Here is a 12,971-nt window from a genome sequence, read left to right on the forward strand (position 1 = left end):
ATTCCATCTTACACTTGCAAATTTTTAGTTTTCAAATTATTCATGATGCCACTGGATTCTAATAATGACCCAGGAAGTAGAGAAATTATCTCCATTTTATTAATGAAGGAAAACCTTAAAGATTAAATTATTACCTAAGGTTACACAGCTAGTAAGTTATAAAACAAGAAATCAAAAACACCACTATATATATGTGTATATATATATCATATATGCCATATGATATATATAATATATAAAAATGTTCTATAACAATTCTGTAAGAATCAGGATATTATAAATTAATCCTAACTTCATTCAATGGAGCAAGTATTATGCCCCTCTGCTACTTCAAAAAAATAAAAATAAAAACCAAATAACAAACTATAAATTGAATAAATCAGAAACAAACATGCCCAGAAAAAAATAATACAACTTGTCACTTTTCCAATTTGCCCAAGTTAATTAGCACCTTCTATTTACTTTTATTTGAAAAAAATTCATTTGCCTAAAAAAATATTTGAGTGCTTGCTACTACCCAGGTACAGCTAAAGAGTCTTTTCAAAGAGCTAAGCAGGGAGAGACACTAGTAGATACAATCTCAATCTAATGTGATAAATGTACAATGAGTGTATGTAAAGGGGCGACGAATCCAAAGCCGGGGGAAGGAAGGTGTGAGGCTGGGAAGGAGACGAATAAGACTCACGGGAATTAGTCCAGTAACGTACCTGCAAAGGAGCTAGGAGAAGGTGCCAGGCAATGTGGCTAAAGACAGGCTTAAGAGTAATCAATAATGCTTATACCACAAAAATGCAATAACCATTCAATTTTAATTATGTTACCTTTTATTAGACCTGGAAATAAAAGAACACTTAGAATCAGAACACACAAACATCAAGCTGTAATACCTACTTGTACTGAACCATTGCTACCAAAGGGATGTAGTTTTTTAAATAAGCAGATGTGTGGCGATGCAAAATAAAATTTAAGCTTGTTAAAATGGAACAGTAAACTTTGTTTTAATGGCTATAGAAAGGAGGTGGTTTTCTTTTCTTTCTTCAACACGTCTGGTTCTGACAGCAAGTTGTATTACACGTTTAAAGCAATACATGCCCTGAAATCTTATATTTTCAGTTGTGTGCGTCACCTGAATTAGCCCAGACATATGAAAAACTCTCTCTCTCAATACCCTCAGTGCCCCTCCCTCCAGAAAGTCACAATGTTTGTGAACTCGAGATTCTGGTTAGTGAAGTATTTTACAGTAATTTTTCTCCGGTGACACTGGATTCTTTTAATTTCCTCTAAAAGAGAAGTGCTGAAAATGCAAGGAAATCCTCCGGGGTCCAAATTTCATTTCACATTCTCCAAGCAGTAAAACAGCAGCTTTACATGTTGATGAAAAAGAATTTCAATTGCTTTCTATTAGTTTTTAATCGTATTAGCATTAAAATTTATCAGGATTTGGATTTCCAAAAGGAAAATTTTAGTTGCCAAATATTTCAGAAATGCAATAAAGCATTACATATATACAATTAGCTCTTACCTACCAAAAATATATATGTATATATATATATTTATATTTATCTTACCTTCACTGAAGTTCTTTTTTTCTGTCTGGACATGGAAACAAAATTAAGTAAACCAATGCTCGCTTTATTTCTTTATAAGCAATAATTTGAGTCTTTTTTCATTCAGTACAACTGCCAAGTTCATAATAAATTCACAGAAGGCAATACAAGGAAATACTTACTGAATAGGCATCTGCCAAGCGATCATGGGTTAAGGTTAAACTCTACCAAACGGCACTATGGCATATAGGCATCTGATTTTTGTTTTCTTTTTTCAAGTTTGTCAGTTCCCTACACTTTTTTTTTCTATCTGGGAGAGTATATAGTCACAAAGTAAGGCCTAGAGACCATTTACAGTTGCTCCCAATATTATGGTGGACATAATTCACAAGAGCTGATATCAACCAAACTGAGCAGCAGTCAACAGGAACCACATTTGGTCACATTCAAACAGTCTCAATAGCACTTCACTGATATATATATTTCCTTCTTCTCGAATGATTTTGTGTTAATCTTATTGATAACATATAAGATTGCAAATTTTTTGTAGAGTTATATTTTTAGGGGACTGCTACATTCAAATGAATATATTTTAATTCACAAAATGTCATTAGTAATGTCTTTTCTATAAACATGGTTGGCAAAATAAAAAAAGGCACAAAAGGGGGATAATGAGAAATGTTTTCAACTTTCAGTGAAGAGGACCAAAGCAAGTATCTTTCATGAAGAAAAGCCGAGAAAAATGTTCAGTAATTCATGCACAACTCGAGCTTAAAAAAAAAAAAAAAAAAAACTTCTCTTCAGATAGGTCCTGAGGCTTGAGGAGAAAATGTGTTTTCCTAATCACGTGCTTCATGTAAAATAAAATGTAAAGCTGCACATATGTGTTTGGTTTACCAATGGACCCATGTTTTTTAAAAAGTGAGGCAATTAAAGAAAACCAAAACCATAATACCTGCATCAACAAAGCAACTCCACCTGTAGCCTTCTGTCCTTTTTACCACTTAGTGGGGCAAAATGTCCAATAAAATGTAAAATGCAGCATACACAATCATGTAATCTAAAAACTTTTCATGATAACTTATTGCAAATTGCACTTGACAGTTAACCACAACATTGGAAAACTGGCCCCCTGTTCGTTCACACAGTCCTCGAGCCCCAAATTGAAGTCACCAGTAAAATGATCTCGACAAAAAGTTTGCGGCTGTGCTCAGCCAGCTAGCCCCACCCTCTGGGTGGGAGCCAACCCGGGACACTGCTTTGTCCTGCTCCTTTGTGGGGCTCTCATCCTCAGGCAGGTAGTCGGGCAGCTCTGTGTTCTGTTCTACTTCCACAGGCGTATCCTGGAATGGAACCAGCATCTGACACAGAGAACATGTGAAGAGTATTACGAATCAGCCTGACATAGGCCAGAAGTGAAAGGTTTACTTTGCTCCTCATTCCAATCACCAAAGTATTTTGGGGGGCTCTCTTTCTTTGAAAATGTTCCTCTTACACAGAGGTAGGCCCCACTGCTGAGCACTGTGTAAGCACAGGAAGGCAGAACTACACATGAAAACTGATGAGGGTCCAGGAATAAATGTGCAATCTCTGTCTATTTCAAGATGACAGGGTTAGGTGGGAAGGGCATTAAGAAACACAAACTTTCAGTTATACAATAAGTCTCAGGGATGTACTGTACGACACAGGGAATGAGTCAATAATATCATAACTATGTACAGTGACATGGTTACTAGACTTATTGTGGTGATCACTTTGTAAAGTATATAAATGTTCAATCACTATGCTATACACTTGATACTAATATAATATTGTATGTCAGCTGTAATTAAAAATAAATTTTTAAAAATGTTAAAATAAATAAGACAAAAGGAAGTATCTGGCTACTGTATAGATCTCTGGAGGGGCAATGAATCCCCCTTTTTGTGGGAACTCAAATGAGCTAAAGCCACATAGATTCATTTTCCCTATCACAAAGCTAGTGGAAAGAGTAGGGAGAGGCAAAGATTTTCACTGGATATATTTGCCTAATGGTGGGATTGGACTTCTTTTTTCTGGACTGGCAAAACTAATTAAGGTTAGAAAGCATTTAAAGACCAATGCAAGGAAACCACGAAGCCTTTTTATTTCTATATAATACCATCAAGACATCACTAAAATAAACAACAGTCTGAAACTCACAAAAATATACGATATAAAAAGAAGGTGAAATCCACAAAAGAGCTCTCTATATTTCTAAGAGTTGACTGTTAACAAGAAGCATTAAGATATTCTGACCCAACCACATTCCTATATACTTGGCAACTTTTAGTCTAGAGAATAAATCGAGAGTTGGAGTTGGGTATAAATAAAACTAAATAAAACTTTTACCTCTTCTCCACTTTCACTTTTCACAACTTGCTGAGCCTTCATAACCTTGGTTGATGCTATCGCTGATGCCAAAGCCTAGGCCAGGATAAAAACAGACAATTTTGAACACTGATTTGTTACCTGTAACCTCAAGCATATTCAGCCATTTAAAATACTAACCTCTGCTTTCAAATCGGAACGGATTCGCACCACACATCTTTGAACAGCCATTTGAAAAGTAAAGCTAATAACACCTTTAATTTTTAACAAAGCCTCTTCACATAGATTTCGCCGAGACTGAAAAAAAGCAAATTGTTATTAACACTGGCAGAATAATAAAAGGGAATAAATCAACTCAAACCACACTGAACTAGTCATTATATCTAGGGGGAGGGGGACACCACGGGGGCAAATGTCTCTTTTCCAGTTCTACCTTCTCACATTAGAGGGCACGAAGAGGGTGATGCTTAGCCAAGTTTATTAAATTTTATAATAGATCAATAGAATACTAATTCCTGCTAGATTTTTTCAGGCTTCATCACTAATATTTAGTTTTAATAATTTTAATAAGTTAGCCAATGTTAATTTGAATCTCAAAGCAAAAAGAATGAAAGGCTAATACAGAAAAAATGCTGAAAAGCAGAGGTTCCCCTAGCTCAAGGGTGGGCAAACCATAATCCGCCAGCTGTTTTTGTAACACCCATATCCTGACATACTGTCTGAGGAAAGTTTTGTTCTGTTGCAGTTATAACAAAGACCATATGCCCTGCAAAACTTAAAACATCAGGCCCTTGAAAGAAAAGGTTTGCTGACCCCTGCTGTAGCTTAAAAATCTCTAGTATTAAATTCTAATAAACTGAAATTAGAATTAGTGAGCATTCAGTGTTTGAGTCCCTATTTTTTAAAGTACTTGATATTTAATAAATATCACTGCCTCCTTCATTGATGGCATTCTCAATGGGTACCACCAACGCATTCTCAAGGTTATCAGTATCTTTTTGGTTCTCATTTCCCTCTCGCAACACAATACAGAATATACCCTTCAATGCCTCTTTGACTCCTAATAATACACTATCCTGATCTTCCATTTACACCACTGATTATTCCATCTCTGTCTCATTTTATCTCCAAGGTCCAGTGCCTAAAACTAAGGGATTTTCTTTTTACTTTGTCTCTCGGTAGACTATTCTCATCATTTCTGCCGTCATTACCAGAGGGAAGCACAGACATATATCTCCAATACAATTTTATTTTCATTTGTCTACAGATATATCCACTTGTATTCCAATGGTCATCTCAAACAAAAGATGCAAAGGAAAAAATGGATTAAAAAGTAACTAGTTTCTCATCCCTCCCTCCACCTCCAGCCACATGTCAAATCACTACCTACATTTTCCTGTTCTGTATTGAGACCAGGTTCAAGGGGACAGGAATCTGCAATTGACCCCAAGTCACTGGATCACACCCTAAAACACAGTGCTTTCAAATTACCCAGTTCACTCTTCTCTCCCATTGAATAAAATCAGTCTTCAAACCTAGTCTCACATCCTTAGAAACAACTCATATACTCGCTTATCTCCCTATTTAAACTACTTTTTCACTTCTGCATTTCAACACTACTCAGGCAAGGGTCTGGGGTACAGCTGCGCATGGCAGCACACAGACCCACAGGGGCTCATCTAGTGCACTGTTCCTGGATTCTGCACTGCTGAGCCCTGGGTTTTGCAAGGCTCCATTAGGGAACTGGTGCCAATTCATCTTTATTTTGACAGAAAATTAACCCACTTTTGCAACAGGCAAAGCCTCGGGGTCGTGGAGAGGGTAAATTCAATTCCAAGATTTGATCTCAGAAATAGTCCATTTCCAGGTAAACGAGATCTTCAACAGAGCAAACAGGATCAAGAATTAGTCACAAAGGATGAATACCCTCTTGATTGGGATATGAGGTCAAGATTAGGTTGAAAGAATCATAAGTAGATAAAATTGTAAGTGGGGCAAGGATGTAGATGAGTCAAGGTTAAGTGCCTGACAATGAATAGAAGAAAAAGTGTGTGTGTGTTATTAAGAGAGTATCAATTCAAAGAACATAGACAGTAGTCTGTCTCCAATTTCTAAAGACTACATAGTAGCATGCTTTGCAGTTGAGCAAATTAAAGCAAAGGGAAAAATGCCTGGAGGATCCATTATCAGGAAGAACCTCTGAAAGCCTTGATACATACACAAAAATAGTGTACATTGCTTCACTAGTAAGACTAAACATGTTTCCATGTGTAGCTGTCCAAAGCAGTGGTTAAGAGTGGGATTCTGCAGCTAGACCCGCTGCCTAGGTTCAAATCTATGTCCTTCACTTGGTAACTGTATGACCCTGGGAAACACTTTATATTTGGTGTGCTTCAGTCTCATCTATAAATTGGGGCTATAATTAGACCAACCATATAATGAGAAATAAATGAGTTAACACATCACAAGGATCACTGTATTTCAATAAATGTTTGCTGATATTATTTATTGGAAATTTATCTCCTTAGGGATTTTTTCCTATTAGATTTTCTTTTGTTGATTTTTAACCTGCTGTCAATTATTCATTACAAATATTTTTCAACTTTTTTTTACCTTCTAAGATTATATTTGACAAAACAAAAACTTTACTGTCAAACTAGAGATCTTTCCTAAAGCAATTTCTTCTACTGTCTTTTTGCTTAAAGAAGTCCTTAAAGAGATCAGTTACATGTTCAGATTTCTTTAATTTCGTAGTTTTAACCTTTTAAGACATTTTGAATTTTTAATGTCTGATAAGATGCCCTCTCCCCTTCCCTTACAATTCCTGCAAAACTGTCAGTTTTCTGGCACCATTTATTGAACCACCTACCCCTTTCCTGCTGGTGTCTGATGCTTCCTTTATCATAGGTTAAGTTCTAATGTACACTAGCTTCAGGGTTTTGTTTTTTCCAAATTTTTTTCAATATTTTTCATCATGAACATATTGTTTAATTATGGAAAATTAACAGTACATTTTAAGATCTAGTAGGGAACATCTTTTCATTACTCTTATATACTCTTAGTTGTTGATATTTCAAGCCTTGGCACTTATGGCTCCCTCTCCTGGGAACATGCACTCCTTCACAGATATCCACTGACTCACACACTCCCAGTCTTTGTTGAAATGTCAGTTTCTCCAGGTTTATCGGAACCAACCTATTTAAAACTGCAGCCCTACCATCTCACCCATTAGTAGTCCCTATCTACCTTCCCTTTACTTTTCTCCACAGAACTTACCACTTCTAATATAGTATACACCTTGGCTTACTGTCTGCCTCCTCCAACTATGATACTAGCTTAATGAGGTCAAACATAAAATTTATGAGAACTTTTGCTTATTTTGGTCTCTGTTGTATCCCTGGTGCCTAAAATATTGGCTGGTATATACTGGGCACCTGGATATGCCACTAAAAAATGTTATCAAACATTATAATACAGTACTAGAGTTAACTTGCTAATATTTTACTTTATGGATTTTAGCAATCATATTCTTAAAATATATTGGCCTGTATTTTTGTGTGGGTTTTATTATTTCATTTGGGCTAGCTTTAAAAATAAACAGTATAATTCCATTAAAATTAAACAGATGGTATTGGTGATATTTTATATATCTTAATATCTTCCATTCAATCAATTTAGTTAGCAGAACCTGCTTAGCAGAATCTTTTCAGGATTTTGTGGCCCCAGTTTCAGTAAGACAGTTAGTTGTTAACTTACTTGGCAATGTTATGGATAATATGCATATGAAGAGCTTCCCTTCACCCTTACTTACTGAATCCTGAAGCCTAATCATCCTAACACAACTAGAAAAAGCTATGTATAATCCAATGTAACCTAACTGGCACAGCTAAAAAGATGGGTAGTAATTCACCAATTGCAACCCCTAAATATGTAAAGTATATAACTTTGGATAAATAAAGGTGTAAAAACTTGGACATACATGGAGCATGGACAGAGAACCCAGAAGAGTATTGCCTCAGTAGTGCAGCAAAATTATCCTTAGGTTAAAGGGTGCTGTGGTCCTGCCTAACAGAGCTTAAACACAGCCTCATAAAGATCCAACTGTTTGCAAGTAACTGATCTAAAACAAACTCAAGAATATTTAAAGGCTTTGCATACAAAATACATGCTGTATCCAACAATGTAAAATTTGCAGCATATGCCATCCAATCAAAAAATACTAGGCATGCAAAGAAGAAAATATAATCTATAATTAGAAAAATCAATCTACAAAAACACTCAGAAATAACAGATTGGTAGAATTAGTAGACAAGGACATTAAACAGTTATTCTTACCATATTCTGTATGGTCTAGAGTAGATAAAGTATAAACACATTAAAGAGATACAAAAAAGACCCGAATCAAACTTCTAGAGATACAATAAAACAATGTCTATGGTGAAAAATACACCAAATAAGATTAGCAGCAAATTAAACACCTGCAGAAAAAAAATTTAGTGACTACAGCAACACAAACAGTTCCAAAAAGTTCCAAAATGAAACTTAAAAAACATTTTAAAAGAAATTAACAGAACATCAGTGAGCTGTGGGACAATGTCACATAGTTGAATATATATAACAAGAATTCCTGAGAGACTGAGGGGAAAGCAAGACAGAAAAAGTACTTGAAGAAATAATAGAAAAAATTGTACAAATTTGCTGCAAACTGTAAACCCAGAGATCCAAGAAGCTAAATTAACATGAAGAAAATTCTACCAAAGCACATCATAAACAAACTGATCAAAAGGAGTGGTAAAAGAAACTCTTAATAGAAACAATACAAGGGAGAAGATAGTACAACAGTGACTTAAAGTATTGTAAGAAAACTGTCACCTAGAATTCTATACCCATCAAAAATATCTTTCAAAAAGAAAAATAAAATAGATGCTTTCAGATACATAAAACTGAAAGAATTAGAGACTTCAACACCTAACTTTCAAAAATGGATAGAACATCTAGACTAAAGATCAGCAGGGAAAAAGTAGGCTTAAACAACACCAACAGCCAACTAAACCTAACAGACACTTACAGAACACTCCAGTCAATAGTACATACAGTCTCAAGTGTACATGGAACATTCTCCAGAACAAACCATGTTAGGCCATTGAACCAAGCCTCAAAAAACTTAAAAGGGTTGAAATCATATAATGCTATCTAATCACATGAAGTGAAATTAGAAATCAGTAACAGAAGGAAGTTTGGAAAATTCAATATTTAAAAATTAAACAACAAACTCCTAAAAAACAATGGATCAAAGAAAAGATTAAAGAGAAATTAGAGAATACTTTGAGATGAATGAAATGAAAACACCGCATATTAAATCTATGGGATGCAGAGAAAACAGTGCTTAGAGGAGACTTTATTTCTATAAAATAGAAATTCTCAAATCAATAACCTAACTTTCCATTCTAAGAAACAAGAGCAAACTAAACCTGAAGCAAGCAGAAAGAAGGAAATAATAAAGAATAAAACAGGGGGGAAAAAAAAAAAACAGAAATAGAATATGGGGTGGGGCGGGGGAGGAGGGAAGGACAGAAAAATGAGTGAAACCTAAAGTTGGTTCTTTGAAAAAGACTAACAAAATTTATAAACTTTATTTAGACTCACCAAGAAAATGAGAGCAAAATGACTCAAATTACTTAAATCAGGAATAAAAGAAGGGATAGTATGACCAACCTCAATAAAACAAAAGGATTATAAGCAAATACTATGAACAATTGTATGCCAACACATTAGATAACCTTAATGAAAGAGAAAAATTCCTAGAAAGACAACACTACCAAAACTGACTCAAGAAAAAAAAAAAAATATGGATGGACCTATAATAAGAATAAATTAATAATCAGAAAACTTCCCACAAAGAAAAACCCAGGACCAAATGGCTTCGCTCGTGAACTTTAGCTAATGTTTAAGAGGAGAATTAAAATGTCTATTCTTCACAAAATTAACAATGTCTATGATGTCTAGCTTTCACAAACTCATCCAGACACTTTCTAACTCATTTTATGAAGTTAGAATTACCCTGATACCAACACCAGAAAAAAGACAGCATAAGAAAACTCAAACTAATATCCTGTATAAATATTGATGCAAAATACCTCAACAAAATACCAGCAAATCAAATCAAGAATCATATTAAAAAGATTATACGCTACAACTAAAATTTATCCTAGAAATGAAAGGATGGTTTAACATATGAATTATAATATATGATATTAATAGAACTCACTGATAAAAAGACATAAGCAATTTAAAATATACAAAGAATAGACATTTCTCCTAAAGAAAAAAATCTGTGATAAAGATGTATGCAATAAACCCTAAATCAACCACTATAAATGGCCAATAACCACATGAAAAGATATTCAACATTACTAGTCATTACAGAAATGCCAATCAAAACCACAATAAGATACCACTTCATTCACATCTAATAGGATAGCTATTTAAAAAAAAAAAAAAAAGAAAAAAGAAATGTTGACAAGAATGTGGGGAAACCAGACGCCTCATAGATTGCTGACGGGAATAAAATGGTATAGCCACAGCTGTTCAAAAAGTTAAACATAAAATTACTATAACACCCAGGAATAGACCCAAGGAATAGACCCAAGAGAACTGAGAACATAAATCCACACAAAAACTTGTACATGAATGGTCATAGCAGAATTATTCAGAATAGTCGAAAAGTGAAAACAACCCAAATGTTTATCAACTGATGAATGGATAAACAAAATATGGTATATTCATACAATGGAACATTATAAAGAGGAATGATACACTGATACATGATACAACAGAGATGAACCTTGAAAACATGCTAAGTAAAAGTCAGGGGCTAGGGGAGTGATTGCTAATGGGTACAGGTCTCCTTTTGAGATGATAAAATGCTCTAGACAATGGCAATGGTTGCACAATCCTGTAAATATACTAAAACCACTGAATTTTACACTTTAAAATGTTAATTTTATAGTACATGAATTCTATTTTAATTAAAAAAAAAAAAACTGAAAGAATTCATTCCCAGAAGACCTAAAACTACTACAAGAAATGTTAATGGAAGTCCTTCAGGCAGAAGAAAAATGATATCAGAAGAAAATCCAGATTTAAATAAAGGAATAAAGAGCCCCAGAAATGGTAAAAATGTGGTTAGACAGAAATTACTTTTTCTTATTTTTAAAATGTCTTTAAAAGAGACTTTTTCAAAATCAGAGACAGAAAGCAGAGTAGTGGTGAGCTAGGAGGAAGGAAGACAAGGGAGTTACTGTTTAATGGGTACTGAGTTTCAGTTTTACAAGAAAAAACGTTGTACATACATATTTGTATGGTGGTGACAGTTGCACATTATAAATGTATTTAATACCACTGAACTGTTTACTTAAAGGATTAAAATGGTAAATTTTATGCTATTTTACCATGATAAAAAAAACTGAAAAACAATTTTTTAAAAAGAATATTTAATGTAATAATAATGTACTCTGGGGTTTATAACATATGCAGAAGTAAAACATATAGTAACAGCAGCACAAAGGCAGAGATAAGGGAAAGGAAGTGTAGAGGGTTTTAAGTGTTATGCTATACATGAAGTCATATACAGTAGCCCCGCCATCTGAGGTTTCCCCTTCTGCAGTTTCAGTTACCCATAGTCAACAGTGGTCCAAAAATACTAAGTTAAAAACTCCAGAAATAAACAATCCATAAGTTTTAAATTGTGCACTGTTCTGAGTAGTGTAGTATGACGAAATCTCACACCATCCTGCTCTGTCCTGCCCAGGACATGAAGCATCCCTTTGTCCAGCGTATCCACACTTTATATGCTACCCGCCCGTTAGTCACTTAGTAGTCCTCTAGGTTCTCAGATCAGCTGTCATGACATTGCAGTGCTCGTGTTCAAGTAACACTCATTTTACTTAATAATGGCCACAAAGCACAGAGTTAGTAATTCTGGCAATTCATATATGCCAAAGAGAAGCCGTAAAGTGCTTCCCTTAAGTGAAAAGGTATGTTATATACAAGAAAAAACATAATATATATGAGGTTCAGTAGTATTTGCTTATCAGGCATGCACTGGGGGTCTTAGAACGTATCTCCAACAAATAAGGGGAGAATACTGTAATATTAATTGAAGTTAGACTGTGATAAGTTAAAATATATATAAAATAAACCCTAAATCAAGCAACAAAAAAGAAGAAAAGAGGGAAAGAGGGCACAGAGGCAGAGAGGGAAGAAGAGAGGCAGGCAGGCAATCTTGGTAAATGTCCCACGTGTACTTTGAAAGAATGAATATTATCTTGCTGTTGGGTGGGGTACTGTATAAATATCAATTAGGTTAGTTATTAGTGTATTTGAGTCTTCTATACCCTTACTGATTTTCTGTATACTTGTTCTATGGACAGATTGGTATTCAAATCTCCAGCTCTAACTGTAGATCTATTTCTCTCTGCATTTCTGTCAGTTCCGCTTCATGTATTTTGAAGTTCTATTATTAGGGCATAAATATTTAAAATTATTATGTCCTCTGATTAACTGACCCCATTAGCACAAAATGCCCTACTTTATCAACATAAAATATTGATATTAGGACTTATTCTTAAAGACTGTTAGCAGATGACACTAAGGAAACTATTTAGTTAACATATTTCTCTTTCCCATCTTAAGAACCTTTTGTAAAGTCTTACCGTATCATCAAGACCATCTATATGCAAAACCACTGTTTTGGCACGTTTGTTTGTAGTTCCCAGAAAGAACTGAGCTTTCCTTCGACGTGAATTCATTTCATTGAAACTATCACTATCTGCCATATTGGAAGACTGAAGAATGTCATAGATTTCAGAAGCCAGCAGTTTTGTTTCTCCAGGAGTTGTAGTCCTTGAAAAGAAATATATAAATTAATAAATTAGTCTTGTCTCTTCTACTGATTCTGTAATATTAGTCCTCAAGTTTGCAAAGACTTGTTTATTTCATTCTGATGTTCAATTTAAAAGAAATACCAGTGAATCCTAGAATAATCAGTAATGCAGAAGTACCTACTCTATAATA

The 12,971-nt window shown here is 34.5% G+C and overlaps 1 protein-coding gene across 1 annotated transcript in view; it reads right to left on the reverse strand.

Annotated features, from left to right (window-relative positions):
• Positions 1 to 801: 801 nt before the first annotated feature.
• Positions 802 to 12,971, reverse strand: part of ARMC1 (armadillo repeat containing 1) — a 32,837-nt gene continuing 20,667 nt past the window's right edge. The window contains exons 5-7 of the mRNA XM_011364586.2: positions 4,077 to 4,193; positions 3,918 to 3,992; positions 802 to 2,908 (exon numbers count right to left, since the gene is read on the reverse strand). Of these exons, the coding sequence (XP_011362888.1) occupies positions 2,717 to 2,908; positions 3,918 to 3,992; positions 4,077 to 4,193 (384 nt within the window). The 3' untranslated portion in view covers positions 802 to 2,716. The remainder of the gene's footprint in view (positions 2,909 to 3,917; positions 3,993 to 4,076; positions 4,194 to 12,971) is intronic.

The sequence above is a fragment of the Pteropus vampyrus genome, unplaced genomic scaffold (genome assembly GCF_000151845.1).
Source record: "Pteropus vampyrus isolate Shadow unplaced genomic scaffold, Pvam_2.0 Scaffold99, whole genome shotgun sequence".
NCBI classification, from domain to species: domain Eukaryota; kingdom Metazoa; phylum Chordata; class Mammalia; order Chiroptera; family Pteropodidae; genus Pteropus; species Pteropus vampyrus.